This window comes from Psittacula echo (assembly GCF_963264785.1).
Source record: "Psittacula echo genome assembly, chromosome: 4".
Classification (NCBI taxonomy): domain Eukaryota; kingdom Metazoa; phylum Chordata; class Aves; order Psittaciformes; family Psittacidae; genus Psittacula; species Psittacula echo.
This window is the reverse complement of record NC_137738.1, coordinates 70,488,513-70,504,998: the sequence shown is the minus strand read 5'-3', so window position 1 is coordinate 70,504,998 and position 16,486 is coordinate 70,488,513. Positions and strand designations below refer to the sequence as shown.

General features: G+C 44.8%; 2 protein-coding genes across 4 annotated transcripts in view; one reads left to right on the top strand and one right to left on the bottom strand.

Moving 5' to 3' along the window:
* Positions 1-12,723, bottom strand: part of RARS2 (arginyl-tRNA synthetase 2, mitochondrial) — a gene marked incomplete at both ends in the record, with an annotated part of 37,241 nt that extends 24,518 nt beyond the window's left edge. For both annotated transcript variants that reach the window (XM_080616787.1, XM_080616788.1), the window contains 6 exons: positions 7,726-7,781; positions 8,876-8,973; positions 9,930-10,013; positions 10,971-11,076; positions 11,614-11,687; positions 12,685-12,723. In XM_080616787.1, coding sequence (XP_080472913.1) covers positions 7,726-7,781; positions 8,876-8,973; positions 9,930-10,013; positions 10,971-11,076; positions 11,614-11,687; positions 12,685-12,723 — 457 coding nt within the window. The remainder of the gene's footprint in view (positions 1-7,725; positions 7,782-8,875; positions 8,974-9,929; positions 10,014-10,970; positions 11,077-11,613; positions 11,688-12,684) is intronic.
* Positions 12,724-13,021: 298 nt separating this feature from the next.
* Positions 13,022-16,486, top strand: part of ORC3 (origin recognition complex subunit 3) — a gene marked incomplete at its 5' end in the record, with an annotated part of 42,320 nt that continues 38,855 nt past the window's right edge. For both annotated transcript variants that reach the window (XM_080614657.1, XM_080614658.1), the window contains one exon: positions 13,022-13,045. In XM_080614657.1, the coding sequence (XP_080470783.1) occupies positions 13,022-13,045 (24 nt within the window). The remainder of the gene's footprint in view (positions 13,046-16,486) is intronic.

Here is a 16,486-nt window from a genome sequence, read left to right as displayed (position 1 = left end):
AATGCAGAAAGCTTTCTCTGCTGCTGCTGCTATTATAACATCATAGTGTAGCTTGAAATTACTTTCAATTCCATTCTCTATAGCCAATTCATCCTCTTACTATTGGACTGAACAACAGTATTGATCTACAGAACTATTTTTGAAAGTAGAGGGTTTTTTCCTATAGAGAAGGGTCCAGAATGGAACACAAAAAGCCCAAAATATGTAATTTCACTCACCTATCAGTCCATGAAGAGGCTGAATTATTAACTTAATTTAATTAATAACTATACATTATACATTAAATATAATTAAAACCTAACACATTATTAGCTGTGTCCTGGGTTCAGCAGTAGCAGTCAGTTTTTCTCCTTCTTAGTAGCTGTTGCAGCACTGTGTTTTTGACTTTCAGCCTCGGAACAGAGCTGATAACACTGATGTTTAGACTGACCAAGGACTTTGTGAGTCTCATGCTCTGCCAGGGAGGAGGAGGGGCCGGGAGGAAGCAGGGACAGGACACCTGACCCAAACTAGCCAAAGAGGTATTCCATACCACAGCACGTCATGCCCAGGGATGTAACTGGGAGCTACCCGGAAGGGCACGTCCTTTTTTTGGTCGGGCTCTTTTCCGGCGAGCGGTATCATATTTTCTTCCCTTGTTATTTCTCTTATCATTATTATTATTGGTGGCAGCAGTAGTGATTTGTGTTATACCTGAGTTACTGGACTGTTCTTATCTCAACCCGTGGGAGTTACATTCTTTCGATTCTCCTCCCCATCCCTCTGGGGAGTGTGTGGGGGGGGGAAGTAGACTGCGTGGTTCTGATTTACGGCCTGGGCTTAAACCACGACAGTTCTTTTTGGCGCCCAACGTGGGGCATGAAGGGTTGAGATAACGACAGATCTGACCGGAGTGTGTCTAATAGTATTTGTGATAAGCATTCAGTGTTTTGGATTAATAGTCACTCGTCACAATGCTGATTTATTGGCTCTCAAAGTTGTTGTTTTTGATCTCACAGTCTCAATATGCCGTAGGTTACTTAGAGCCGGTATTTGCTGTGTTGGTGTTTTTCAAGTGTGGGGCTTGGGCTAAGGTTGTTGTCTCGTTGTATTTTGTGGCAATGACTTGTAATACAATAGAAGGATTGATCATGAAACTGATCTGGCTTGTGTTCCCAGTGTGGTCACCACCTTTATACTTTGGGAGGTATATAATACAAATGCTTAGCAACTATACATCTTTTTTCTCCTTCCTGGGTGGTCAACCTATGAAGGAGACATTCTTTTACCCTCCCAGTGCCCCTCCCAGACCGTTTACAGCATCGTTTGAGAGTTTTGAAATTTTTGAGTGGCCTTTTAATATTGTTGAGACCTGTTTGCTGATTGTGATGGGGGTCACCATGTTGGCACGCATACAGAGTGTGTTTTGTTCACAACCATTACGTCTGATCTCAAGAGTTAAGCAGAGTCGGGTTTGGGTCTTGTCTGGGGTTAGACGACAAAATAGGGGGACCGAGAGATTTTCCCCGAGGCTGGACAGCCATGAGTGGCAGGGTGTGTGGGATAGTATGGGCAAGTATCTAGGTCAGTGGGCCTCTCCAGTGTTTTGGAATTTCACCACCGAACAACTGCAAAATCCAGAAGAATTAGTAAAACACTTAAATGAGGTGTGCTGTCATCCTGGTCATACCAGAGAGGGACAAATCATGTCAACGTGCTGGGGCTTGGCCTATGCTTACTGGGCCTCGTTCAACACTATCCAGCACCTTCAAAAGGAAAGAAATGTCCCTGGATCTGAGGGCGAAGCAACAGACAGCGCAGCTTCTCCAGCTCCGAGCACAGCAGCTACACCACCCCCAGCGACAAGTACAGCCACTACTCAAACTTCGACTGCAACAGACAGTGCAGCTACCCCAGCTCCAAATACAGCAGCTACACCACCCCCAGCGACAAGTACTGTTGCTACTCAAACCACAGTGATGACTGCAGCTAAACCAGAGGACCAATTCGTACCAATATCGATTGCCCCCATAAGCAAGAGAAAAAGCAAAAAAGAGGCAAGAAGGGTGAAGCAAGATGAAGAAACAATGTATTCACCACTCAGGACAGCATCTGGTCAGGAGTCATCATCACATGACGAAGAAGAAGAAGAGGTGACTTCTCGACCTCGGACCTCAACCGAGCTACGGAATATGCGAAAAGATTTTACCCGTCAACCAGGGGAGCACATCATCATCTGGTTGCTCCGATGCTGGGACAATGGGGCCGATGGTCACGAACTAGGAGGTACGGAAGCCAAGCAGCTGGGATCACTTGCTAGAGAAGGGGGAATTGACAAAGCAATTGCAAGAGAGAAAAAGTCCCTCAGTCTTTGGAATCGGCTCTTGGCAGCTGTGAAAGAAAGATTTCCATACAAGGACGATGTTACGAGTCGTTCGGCCAAGTGGACTACTTTAGACAAAGGCATCCAGTCTCTGAGGGAATCAGCCATCGTAGAGATGATTTATCACATCAAACCGAATAACGGAGATATACCCATAGACCCAGATGAAGTCGAATGTACACGACCCATGTGGCAAAAACTTACACGGAATGCACCCTCATCATATGCCCATTCATTGGCAACAGTAACCTGGGGTGACATAGTAACACCAACAGTGGATGAAATGATTCATAAACTCCGAGAGTTCGAAGACAATCTCACCCCTTCCATCATCTCAGCTGTGGAAAAACTGTCCCAGGATGTCAAACAATTGAGGGACGATCTATCTGATTTATCCAGCTCCTCACGTGTACCAACACACGTCTCAGCTGTTAACAAAAGACGTCCTATTGTTCGAGACAGAAGATATAGAAGGCAAACACCATGGGCCACCCTATGGTTTTACCTGCGGGATCATGGAGAAGACATGACGAAGTGGGATGGAAAACCTACTTCAGCTTTGGAGGAACGGGTGCATGAATTGAAAATAGGAACAAGGGTCAAGACTAATCATCCCATGAGAGCTGCGGCTTCAGTCTCTGGTGAGCAGGTTCCCAGATAGAGTGGAAGAGCTGATTTTACTCCAGCTCCTATGATAACGAAGAATAATCCCTTTCAATACAACTTAGGTGTCCAACGTTGTGATGACTGTTAGAGGGACCCTGCCTCCAGCCAGGTGGAGGTAGGGGATAATCGGATTTACTGGACTGTGTGGGTCAGATGGCCTGGCACATCAGTCCCACAGAAGTATAAAGCTCTCGTAGATACCGGTGCACAGTGTACCCTGATGCCGTCAAGCTGTCAAGGGGTGGAACCCATCTATATCTCTGGAGTGACAGGAGGATCCCACGAGTTGACTGTACTGGAGGCTGAGATCAGCCTGACTGGAAGGAAATGGCAAAAGCACCCCATTGTGACTGGTCCAGAGGCTCCATGCATCCTCGGCATAGATTACCTCAGGAGAGGGTACTTCAAAGACCCAAAAGGGTACCGACGGGCTTTTGGTATTGCTGCTTTGGAGACTGAGGAAAATGAGCAGCTGTCCACCTTGCCTGGTCTCTCAGAGGATCCTTCTGTTGTGGGGTTGCTGAAGGTCGAAGAACAACAAGTGCCAATCGCGACCGCAACAGTGCACCGGCGGCAATATCGCACCAATCGAGACTCCCTGATTCCCATCCATAAGCTGATCCGTAGTCTGGAGAGTCAGGGAGTGATCAGCAGGACCCGCTCACCCTTTAATAGCCCCATATGGCCAGTGCGAAAGTCTAACGGAGAGTGGAGACTAACAGTAGACTATCGTGGCCTGAATGAAGTCACACCACCATTGAGTGCTGCTGTACCGGACATGCTAGACCTTCAGTATGAACTGGAGTCAAAGGCAGCCAAGTGGTATGCCACGATTGATATTGCCAATGCATTCTTCTCAATTCCTTTGGCAGCAGAGTGTAGGCCACAGTTTGCTTTTACTTGGAGGGGCGTCCAGTACACTTGGAACCGACTGCCCCAGGGGTGGAAACACAGCCCTACCATTTGCCATGGACTGATCCAGAATGCACTGGAACAGGGGCAAGCTCCAGAACACCTGCAGTACATTGATGACATTATTGTGTGGGGTGATACAGTGGAAGAAGTCTTTGAGAAAGGGAGGGAAATAATCCAAATCCTGCTGAAAGCTGGTTTTGCCATAAAACGGAGTAAGGTCAAGGGACCTGCACAGGAGATTCAGTTTTTGGGAATAAAATGGCAAGATGGACGTCGCCAGATCCCTACAGATGTGATCAACAAAATAACAGCAATGTCTCCACCAACTAATAAGAAAGAAACACAAGCTTTCTTGGGTGCTGTGGGGTTCTGGAGAATGCACATCCCAAATTACAGTTCGATTGTAAGCCCTCTCTATCATGTGACCCGGAAGAAGAATGATTTTAAATGGGGCCCTGAGCAACAACAAGCCTTTGAGCAAATTAAACGTGAGATAGTTCATGCAGTAGCCCTTGGACCAGTCCGGAACGGGCCAGATGTAAAAAATGTACTGTACACCGCAGCCGGGGAGAATGGTCCTACCTGGAGCCTCTGGCAGAAAGCTCCAGGGGAGACTCGAGGTCGACCCCTCGGCTTTTGGAGTCGGGGATACAAAGGATCTGAGGCTAGCTATACCCCAACTGAGAAAGAGATACTGGCAGCCTATGAAGGGGTTCGAGCTGCTTCGGAGGTGATTGGCACTGAAGCACAGCTCCTCCTGGCACCCCGGTTGCCCGTTCTGGGCTGGATGTTCAAAGGCAGGGTCTCCTCTACACATCATGCAACCGATGCGACATGGAGTAAATGGGCTGCACTAATTACACAACGAGCTCGAATAGGAAATCCCAGTCGTCCAGGCATTCTAGAAGTCATCATGGACTGGCCAGAGGGCAAAGATTTTGGAATGTCACCAGAGGAGGAGGTGATGCGTGCTGAAGAGGCCCCACCATATAATAAACTGTCAGAAAGTGAAAAGCAGTATGCCTTGTTTACTGATGGGTCCTGCCGTATTGTGGGAAAGCATCGGAGATGGAAGGCAGCTGTATGGAGTCCTCAACGACAAGTTGCAGAAACTGCTGAAGGGGAGGGTGAATCGAGTCAGTTTGCCGAGGTGAAAGCCATCCAGCTGGCCCTGGACATTGCTGAACGAGAAAAGTGGCCAGTACTTTATCTCTATACTGACTCATGGATGGTGGCAAATGCCCTGTGGGGGTGGTTGCAGCAATGGAAGCAGAGCAATTGGCAATGCAGAGGTAAACCCATCTGGGCTGCTGCACTGTGGCAAGATATCGCTGCCCGGGTGCAGAACCTGGTGGTGAAGGTACGCCATGTAGACGCCCATGTACCCAAGAGTCGGGCCACTGAGGAACACCAGAACAACCAACAGGTGGATAAAGCTGCTAAGATTGAAGTGGCTCAGATGGACTTAGATTGGCAACATAAAGGTGAATTATTTTTGGCTCGGTGGGCCCATGACACTTCAGGCCATCAGGGCAGAGATGCAACATACAGATGGGCCCGTGATCGAGGGGTGGACTTAACAATGGACACTATTGCCCAGGTTATTCATGAGTGTGAAACATGTGCTGCAATTAAACAAGCCAAACGGTTAAAGCCTCTTTGGTATGGAGGACGATGGCTGAAGTACAAATATGGGGAGGCCTGGCAGATTGATTATATCACACTCCCACCAACCCGCCACGGCAAGCGCCATGTGCTTACCATGGTGGAAGCAACCACCGGATGGCTGGAAACATACGCTGTGCTCCATGCCACTGCCAGGAACACTATCCTGGGCCTTGAGAACCAGATTTTGTGGCGACATGGCACCCCAGAAAGAACTGAATCAGACAATGGGACTCATTTCCGGAATAACCTTATAGACACTTGGGCCAAAGAGCATGGCATTGAGTGGGTATGTCACATCCCCTACCATGCACCAGCCTCTGGGAAAATCGAACGGTATAATGGGCTGTTAAAAACTACACTGAGAGCAATGGGTGGGGGAACTTTCAAGCATTGGGATACACACTTACCAAAGGCCACCTGGTTGGTCAACACCAGAGGATCTGCCAACAGGGCTGGCCCAGACCAGTCAGAACTTTTACATATTGTAGAGGGGGACAAAGTTCCTGTGGTGCACATGAAGAATTTGCTGGGGAAGACAGTCTGGGTTATTCCTGCTTCAGGTAAAGGCAAACCCACTCGTGGGATTGCTTTTGCTCAGGGACCTGGATATACTTGGTGGGTAATGCAGGAAGATGGGGAAGTCCGATGCGTACCTCAAGGGGATTTGATTTTAGGGGAAAACAGACAATGAACTCAATTGTACGCTGTTGCCTGCTATAGCCATCAACTAGAAGTCTGCAGGGCACCAGCGACTGGCCCTGACTTCCCTCCGACCATCATCCCAACAGAGAATGAACTTTGATAGAACCGGATGAGTTCTACAGTAAAGGAATGATCAGCATCAGCAGACAACGATCCAACACTGCACACAGCTTCTCCTGCTCTGAAAGACTGTTACAAGAGATGGAGCCCAACATCATGAACCGAAAGGACTCAGTAGCTTTATAGGAATTGGTCCGTGCACTAAGATAACGGTGCACTGAAATGAGAGTGAGGGTATATGGAAAATGTGGGATCTGAGCATGACGTGAATGGTATGGAATAAGGGGTGGATACTGTCCTGGGTTCAGCAGTAGCAGTCAGTTTTTCTCCTTCTTAGTAGCTGTTGCAGCACTGTGTTTTTGACTTTCAGCCTCGGAACAGAGCTGATAACACTGATGTTTAGACTGACCAAGGACTTTGTGAGTCTCATGCTCTGCCAGGGAGGAGGAGGGGCCGGGAGGAAGCAGGGACAGGACGCCTGACCCAAACTAGCCAAAGAGGTATTCCATACCACAGCACGTCATGCCCGGGGATGTAACTGGGAGCTACCCGGAAGGGCACGTCCTTTTTTTGGTCGGGCTCTTTTCCGGCGAGCGGTATCATATTTTCTTCCCTTGTTATTTCTCTTATCATTATTATTATTGGTGGCAGCAGTAGTGATTTGTGTTATACCTGAGTTACTGGACTGTTCTTATCTCAACCCGTGGGAGTTACATTCTTTCGATTCTCCTCCCCATCCCTCTGGGGAGTGGGGGGGGGGGGGAAGTAGACTGCGTGGTTCTGATTTACGGCCTGGGCTTAAACCACGACAATAATAACCCAACCTACTAGTTTTTATCGTGAGAGAGGGAAAGGAGGAAGAAACAATGTTCTCTATATGCCATTAGAGTAGCACACCATAAACTTATTAATTACTCCATTACAAATTACAGCAACTGTGTTAGTAACACTGGCATAAAGTAATCAAAATATAAAAGCAAGCTTTTTACAAGACAGCCACCAAGACATAACTATCTGAGTGCTCTGCAGTCCAGTGCAAATTGGAAATTCAAAATTCAAAGGACTGTCATAACACCTCAATGAAAACTGCCCCAGGCATCTTTGTAGAATAATTTTAAATCACTTCGTTTAATGTTCACAGTCATAAAACTGTATTACGTGTGACTTAATAAATCTGCCAGCACCACACTATGCTCTTTTCTTCACTGCATAATGAGCAAAAGGTTTTTAATTAGCAACTCAAGCCTGACATAGCCACTCCACTAGAAGAATGAAAGGTTAGAAGTGTTCCCCATCAAATGGAACAGGAAAACAAAGAAGCCTCTTCAGGAGGCAGTTAGATGCATACCTACCTATTATTGTGGATCGCAAATGTCCTATGTGAAACTTTTTGGCAATATTAGGGGAGCTGTAATAGATTTTCATAAATAATGTTAGTTTGAAGCACAAGACTGCCAGATAGCCAAGTCAAATTCAACTCCTGCATATAACAGAAGAACTGAAATAAAACCACCGTTTTCAATTTTCCCTTAAAATTCTCTAATTAACTTCTGCTTTACATAGCAAATTTACCTATCCTACCAGCTTTTCCTCCAGTATCAGTTAAGAATCAGTGTTGTAGGGAAAAAAACCCACAAATAACCCCATAACAAAAGAACCCCCCAAACCCTAACTATACTAGCAACAAAGGACTTACACTACCTTCTCACTTTTTCCATGTTTTGGACATATGGGTCATTCTCCCCACACCTTTATTAGGGATATACCTAATATCAGGACAGGTACTGTGTATTATATTGTGTACAAGAACCAGTAACTAAAAAATCACATGATCTTCTACCAACAACGCCTCCATCCCAAAGAAAAAACACCCCACAACTGTACCCACAATTTTTTGTCCCAGATACTAAAATGGAAGCTCAGCTATGGAAATCCATCCTCCAAATTAAAAAGTGATCACTTTCTGTGACTTTGGAAATCTGCAAAGGGAGTATAACAAAAACATTTTTGCATAAAGAGATCAGTCAGCCATTTTTCATTCCATGAGCAGGCGACTGTAAACAAAACTGCACTAGACAGTAATTTTGGGGCCAGCAACTGAGAAGATTTAGCAAGACAAATGGACAAATGCCTGGCTGCTTTCCCAAGCCAGGGTGGAATGTATTAAGGGGAAAAAAGAAATGGGTTAGTGGCTGAGAATTCAGGTCATGTTTCTTGATAACAAAATAAAGGGAATCGACTGAAAAACTAAGTGCTATTATGCACTTAATGAGAATATTCTTAGTGCAGGACACTGTGAGACATGAACTCTTCAAATACCAAAAAAGTGTTCTAGGAAAAAGCCTCGATTTCCTAAATATAAGTTATATTCTACTTGTATCAAATACAGCTGAATATAACACTGTAAATATGGTTTCATTTCATAGGCATCATACATTACAGCAATGAAAATCAATCAGCAGACAAGGCAGTTTCCTCAAAGAACTCATCACATGTCCTTACCTGAACTCAATTACTGCTTTTTGTCTAGGCACTGTAGAGAAAAGTTCACTTTTTACTCCATACTCTGAGCCATCTTTCAACACCTGCTGCAGCACAGTCTAAACCACAAGGAAGATTGAAAAATCATCATTTAAATCTAGAAAATATTTTTCAACAACAGAAAGCTTTATCAGGAAAAGCGTTTCCCAATCATGCAAGAGACTGATCCCAGAGCCTTTATTCACAATAGCAACTAGATGGCTGATCTGCCAAGCAAGCAAGATCACCTGTGCAGATGGAAATGTCCCTATCTTTTGAAAGCTGCATCTGATCAGCAAAAAAAGTTGGAGAAATTATAGGCAGAGTTTTTGGTGAAAATCCAAGCTTTAAAATTCTTCTACTTATAGATACTGAACATTAAAAAAAATAAAAAAATAATAGGAATAGGAATAGCATTAGCACATGTAGAAAAAACTTCAACTCTGTTCTTATTACTGAACCAAAGAAGGTAAGCTAGACATACACATAAATCATCATATCTACCCATAGATCTATTCTTACCAGTGAAAGTTACAGCTAGGTCTCATATCCTACTCTCTCCTCAGTGACATAATGCAAAATTACGTGTCCTAATTCCACACTTTTTCCAGCAAAACTCCACTAGGCCAGACACACAGTTTTGCTTGAATCAATAAACTGTCTAGAATTCCTACAAGATAAAGCACCTTGTAAAATCCATGAATAAATTTACCACTGAAACTACTCTTGCAGTGGAATAGGCAGCTGTTATGTTCTTATCAAGATAGATTGATTATAAATAGCTAATGAAAAACTTAAATGGATTATCATTAAATGATTATCAGTGAATGGCAGACATACTGTTTTCTCATAAGTATAAACTTTCATAAGCCTCATTCCAAATCCTAGACCTATATAACAAGATATCTAAGGGATCCTTGAGAACTTACAAGACAGTCTTATATAGAAAATACCTTTCTAAAACAACAGTAAATATCTATAGTTTTATATTGAGGAATATATTTTAAGTTTAATGCACCTGAAATACAGTACTCACCTTTGCTAATAATTCCCTGTTTATCGTGAAGTTCACTGTTCCTGGACCAGTACTGATTTCACTCACTACAGCATCACATTTTAGCTAAAGGAACAAAGCAAAACAAATGGCATGAAAACTGGTAAACTGGAAAACTGTAATTCAATCCACTATAAAAACTAATTTAATCCACTACATTAAATGTTATTTATTGGTTTGAACCAATCACAAATAGGCTTATACTCATGTTCTTCTTTACTGTTACAATTGCTCTTCCATGTAAAGGTGTAGGGCTAAACGTCCCAGATCTATTTAATGAGCTGCAAACAATAAAGGAGAGACAAATTGCAACTTTCTAAACACTGGGAACAACAGCCAGTTTTAAAGTGACAGAGTAGACACAGGGAAAACCAATGTGACCATATGGTAACAGTCATTGGAACAGATTGTCTAGGGAAGATGTCAAACCCCTGGAAGCTTTCAACACCTGATAGGATTCCAAAAGCCCTCAGCAACCTCATCCGAAAATCCTCAACAACCTTCACTAAAGAGAAGATGGGAACAGATAACTTTCTGAGGTCTGTTCCAAACTGAATTATTTTATGGCTCTAGATCATCTCTAAGTTGTTTTAGAACTTTTGGTTGTGTAATCTGGGATTTGAAAGTCTGGCCTGTTTGTCCCACAGACAGGGGCTATATTTATCCGCTGCCATTCTAGTGCTGGATTTTGCAGTCTTCAGTTTTCTAAGCCACTGCATACTCAATTTCCTTCTCAAGCATTGGGCAACATTATAGACCACAGCATACCCTTTAGATACCTTCCTGACTTCAACAGTATTATTTACTCTCAAACTGTTTGAAACCAATAATTTCACAAGAAGTTTAACTGAAACCACTTCTCAAATTCCTTGTGAAGATTCTGTGTACAGTTACAATAGGTGCTATTCAACTACTTTGACCCAAACAGATGTTTTGGAGAAAGAAGACTATTTACATATGATGCCTGTAAACACCTGTAAGTTCATTATTGCATAAATATATGATTTGAATACATTAGCATACCCTTTCAGCTAGCTTCTGAGCTTGAAGATGAAGGTCTTGTGCTATGCTCTCACTAGAACTGTCTTCTGTTACAGAAGCAATGGAAAGCTGGAAGTCAGCAACATGCCTGAAAAACAAAAGAACATACCAAAAAACGCTGTTGAACCAAGCCTACTTGCCAGACACAGAGACCTGAAAGTTCACTATGTTTGGAAAGCTGAGATAGAAGGCCAAATATTACCTCTGCTCCAATACAAACAGAAAGTAGATATGATGAGAACATCATCTCAGAATAAACAAGTTACGCTAGTGCATAAATGCAATTTATTTGCTATCATCATTAAAACTCTCAAGCAGGAGACTGAAAAAAAAAACCTTGTAACTTTACATTGGTTCTAAGCAGTTTCACATTCAGATCATTAATGCTGAAACATTTGCCATTCAAGGACTGCCCATATTTCAGCAACTGTATTTATTTCAAGCTTGCTTGCTTGAAAAAATACAGCTAGTTTATTAGATCTAATTTATCTTTTTCTATTTGGATTGGCATATTAGCTTAGGTTTGGTTTTTTTCTGAATTTCTTTCCCCTATGTCCTGTTAAGCTCTTGCAATAATAAACACAACAATAAAACATAACATTGTAAGATAAAATGTAAACACTACCGTTTTTTGGAGACAGGAACTGCAGATATGGACTTTATTAAATTTTCTGGTGGCAGATCCAAAACCTTTGAAAGCTAAATTTGAAAGAAAGAACAAAATGACTTAAACAAAAACAAGATCCAAGAAAAACACTGCTCCCTGTTTAAATGCTCATGGGGGATGCATCATTTATGTTTGAAAGCAAGTTTCAACCCCAATAAAATTGGCAAACACTTGTTAACTATTATAAACAATACAATATGCAATACAGACCAAATAAAAGTTAAAAGAACCTTAGAGAAGCAAGACAAAACACCACGTATGGCTATTTGCTTGTTTATTTACTCTCCCCCATCAAGGATCCCAACAAACCCCTTTACGAACGTATCTCGTCTCTACTCCTTACTTGGCTTATCCTGCGCCCAGTAAGTGTGGGACAAGTATCACAGTATCACAGTATGTTAGAGATTGGAAGGGACCTCAAAAGATCATCTAGTCCAATCCCCCTGCCAGAGCAGGAACACCTAGATAAGGTTACACAGGAATGTGTCCAGGCGGGTTTTGAATGTCTCCAGAGAAGGAGACTCCACAACCCCCCTGGGCAGCCTGTTCCAATGTTCTGTCACCCTCCCTGAGAAGAAGTTTCTTCTCAAGTTTAAGTGGAACCTCTTGTGTTCCAGTTTGTACCCATTACCCCTTGTCCTATCATTGTTTGCCACTGAGAAGAGCCTGGCTCCATCCTCGTGACACTCACCCTTTATATATTTATATATAAATAAGTCCCAGATCATGCAAGGGCCTCACTAATTAAGCTACTAAAGGCTGGCTTCTTGCCAAGGGAACGAGTTCCCGGAACTCACGAGTTTAAACCCTCGGGGCGGTGGAACCTGCAGCCCGGTGAGGGGCTGGCGGAGTGTGGGGCCGCCAGGGTACAGCGGCCGCCCACACTGAGTCCCTGTGGCAGCGGGCCGGACCCACTATAAGACGCCTGGAGGGAGGGAGTGTGTGTGGGGTCTGGTTAAGGGCGTGAAGGGGACGTCTCGGTTATGGTGCACCCCTCCTCCGCGCAAGGTGCGGGAGGGAGTGGCGTACCTGGGAAGCGATGCTCCTCCGAAAGGAACAAGCCGCCATAACTGCACCTCCAGGCGGAAGGCAGCAGCTACCCGTTCCCCACCCGTTTCCGCCCGCCCAGGGGCGGGCTGGGTCGTACCATTCTCAGGACAGGGGTGGGAGAGGGAGGGATAGCTCATTGGTCCCCCTTTGCGCGGAGGAGGTGCGCAGAGACAGAGGGGGCTGTCTCACTGTGCCGGAGCAGCGTTCCACTGGGACGCAAGGGGGGGGGGGCGTTCCCGCAGTGCGCGTGCGCATCCTGGTGGCGGTGGGGCGGTGCGTCCGGTATCGTGGGTGTTTGTGGCGCGAGAGAGGCGACATGAGCACGTGTTCCGTCTCCAAGGTGAGGGGAAGGCGGAAAGGAAAGGGGAAAGGGAAAGATGGGGCACCCTCTCTATCGTGCCTCTGGGCGCGCCGGGCGGCCTCCTGGTTCGCTCCTGTCCTGGCACTGCACCGGGCCGGGCCGAGCACCGTGAGGAAAAGCGCGGCGCGCGGGTCCTGAAGGAGCTACCCTGTCTCTGTCGCGATCTGCGGTTGTTCCCTCTCCCTGTCCTCATCCGCTGCTCTCATTCCTTGTGCCCAGGCTCCCGTCTGCCCCATACCCTGCTGTGTCAAGTCTTGACGGCTCTTCATCCGTGCCCTGGTGCCCTCTCGGTCCCGTTTTACCTTTTTTTCTCCTTACAGCCCTCCTGCCCTGCTCGTCTGTCCTGTTAGCACACTAAAAACGGTCGTACTCGAAGTAAACCTCAGAGCAGTGCTGTGGCTGTAGGTATTGTCACTTTTGGCTCAAGTCTGTTGGCATTGCTTGCTGCCACTCTGAAACAAACACTCATTGCATCTCTCCTCGGAACTAATGTAATGGAGAAATAAAAGCAGAAGTGCTGTTACTCACAAGTAACGTTAAATATCTATTATTGCCTTGATATTTATGAGCTGAAGGCTTTTATCTGGCCTGTAGTTGGGTTGGTGGGAGGCACAGGACATTCATCAGAGTATAAATATGTAGTGAGACTGAAAATGCTGTACTGGAATGTTTAATTTATGTTCTGCCTCACTTGATGCTATAATGAGCAATAGCAGTGGTTTGCAGCAGAAGGATGCATTTTATAGTTGGAATACTCCTGTCGCTTATATTGTTTTGCACTGAATTGTGGTGTGCAGCTGTATCCTTTGGCATGGAAGTTGCTAGTTATTACTTTCAGGAGTAAAGGGAAGTACTTCCAAAGTGAAAATTCAAAACAGGTGGATTTCCCTTAAAAAAATGGCTGTTGCCTTTAACTAGGTAGTGAAACGTGCCCCAGTGCCTTTCGCTTGTGTCTTACCATATCATAGAATCACATAACGGTTTTGGTTGAAAGGGACATTAAAAGTCATTTAGTTCCAACCCCCTTGCAGGGACGCCTTCCACTAGACCAGGTTGCTCAAAGCTCTATCCAACTTGGCCATGAACAGTGCCAGGGATGGGGCAGCCACAACTTCTCTTGACAACTGCCCTCACAGTAAAGAATGTCTTCCTAATATCTAATCTTAAGTCTGTCCTCTTTCAGCTTAAAGCCATTCTGCCTTCCCTACATGCATTTGTAAAAAGTCCCTCTCCAGCTTTCCTGAGGCCCCATTTAGGTACTGGATGGTCTCCCCTGAGCCTTCTCCAGGCTGAACAAGCAAAACTCTCTCAGCCTGTGTTCGCAGGAGAGGTTCTTCAGCACTTGGATCATCTTTGTGGCCTCCTCTGGTGTCGCTCAAGCAGGTCCACGTCCTTCTTATGTTGGGGGCCCCAGAGCTGAACACAATATGCTGCTGAGTGCAGTATGTAGTACTTTGCCCTTTTATATTGTGGTCTCTGCTACACTGAGTTGTGTAGGGAAGTCCAGTTCTGTAAAACATTAAATAGTATTTGTGTTTGATTTGATTAGACATAAATTGTTTCTTCTTATAGAATCATAGAATAGTCAGGGTTGGAAAGGACCTTAAGATCATCTAGTTCCAACCTCCCTGCCATGGGCAGGGACACCTCACAGTAAACCATGCCACCCAAGGCCTCATCTAACCTGGCCTTGAACATTGCCAAGGATGGAGCATTCACAACCTCCCTGGACAACCCATTCCAGTGCCTCACTACCCTCACAGGAAAGAATTTCTTCCTTAGATCCAATCTAAACTTCCCCTGTTTAAGTTTGAACCCATTACCCCTTGTCCTATCACTGCAGTCCCTGATGAAGAGTCCCTCCCCAGCATCTTTATAGGCTCCCTTCAGATATTGGAAGGCTGCTATGAGGTTTCCACGCAGCCTTCTCTTCTCCAGGCTGAACAGCCCCAACTTTCTCAGCCTATCTTCATATGGGAGGTGCTCCAGTCCCCTGATCATCCTCGTGGCCCTCCTCTGGACTTGTTCCAACAGTTCCATGTCCTTTTTATGTTGAGGACACCAGAACTGCACACAATACTCCAAGTGAGGTCTCATGAGAGCAGAGTAGAGGGGCAGGATCACCTCCTTTGACCTGCTGGTCATGCTCCTCTTGATGCAGCCCAGGATACGGTTGGCTTTCTGGGCTGTGGGTGCACACTTCTGGCTCACGTTCATTTTTTCATCAACCAACACCCCCAAGTCCTTCTCCACAGGGCTGCTCTGAATCTCTTCTCTGCCCAACCTGTAGCTGTGCCTGGGATTGCTCCAACCCAGGTGTAGGACCTTGCACTTGGCATGGTTAAACTTCATCAAGTTGGCATCAGCCCGCCTCACAAGCGTGTCAAGGTCCCTCTGGATGGCATCCCTTCCCTCCGGTGTATCAACTGAACCACACAGCTTGGTGTCATTGGCAGACTTGCTGAGGACACACTCAATCCATGTCACCAACTAAGATGCTGAGCGAGACCGGTCCCAACCAATCTTTTATATATATGATTTACAGTTATTTTCGCCAACTCCAGTTATACCAACTCGCAACTTACTGTTCTGATACATTGTGTGTAGTGAAGTTGTTCCAGAGTGTTTAGGATCTGTAGACCAGCCACAACTTCTGTCCAGCTGGTTTTAGATGGTTGTTAATATAAAGTGTAGCATGTAAATTATCTGAAGGCATCTGCAATTCATAAGGCTGTTTTTCAGAGGAAGCTAATATTCTGATTAGTGTTTCATTGCAATCTCTTATTTGCATAAGAAAGAAAATATCTTCAAAGTCACCCAACAAAGTAGTGCCTGTGATCAAAATTAAATATACCTCTGGAGTTTTAGTTTCACCAGATCAATTATTATGCTAGTTACTGAACTATCCTGGGCTGAGTTCTGCAATCGTTGCTTGTATAAGCATCTTGATTGAGAAACGGAGGATTCAGTCAGTCTGTTCATCTCTCTTGAATACTTGTGTGTTTCATTCCCTCTTGCTGTACAACAAGAGTTGGGAAATGCATGTTTTCTGATACATAAGAAATCATTATAACCCTTCAAAAGAGATGAATTTTTAAGAAGATGGGGAGAGAAATTTCAGATTTTCTAGAAGAAAATTAAAAAAAGTCTTCCAGAATTCAAAGCTTAATTCTTGTGCTTTATATCCTTCTCCTTTGTGATGAGATGGATCTAACTGGGAGATGAATTCTCTCTGGAGGGCTTCCTTGGAGCCAAGGTTCTTATTTATCTGAACCTTTTCCAAACCATTTGTCATTCTGCTTCTAACTGTCTTTACTTTTTCAATTTGGGATGCCCTTGTCCTCTGTAGCTAGGGTGTGTCATTGGCTTCTGTAAGTGACTTATTAATACTCATTGCATTATTCTGGATCACCTTTTCTA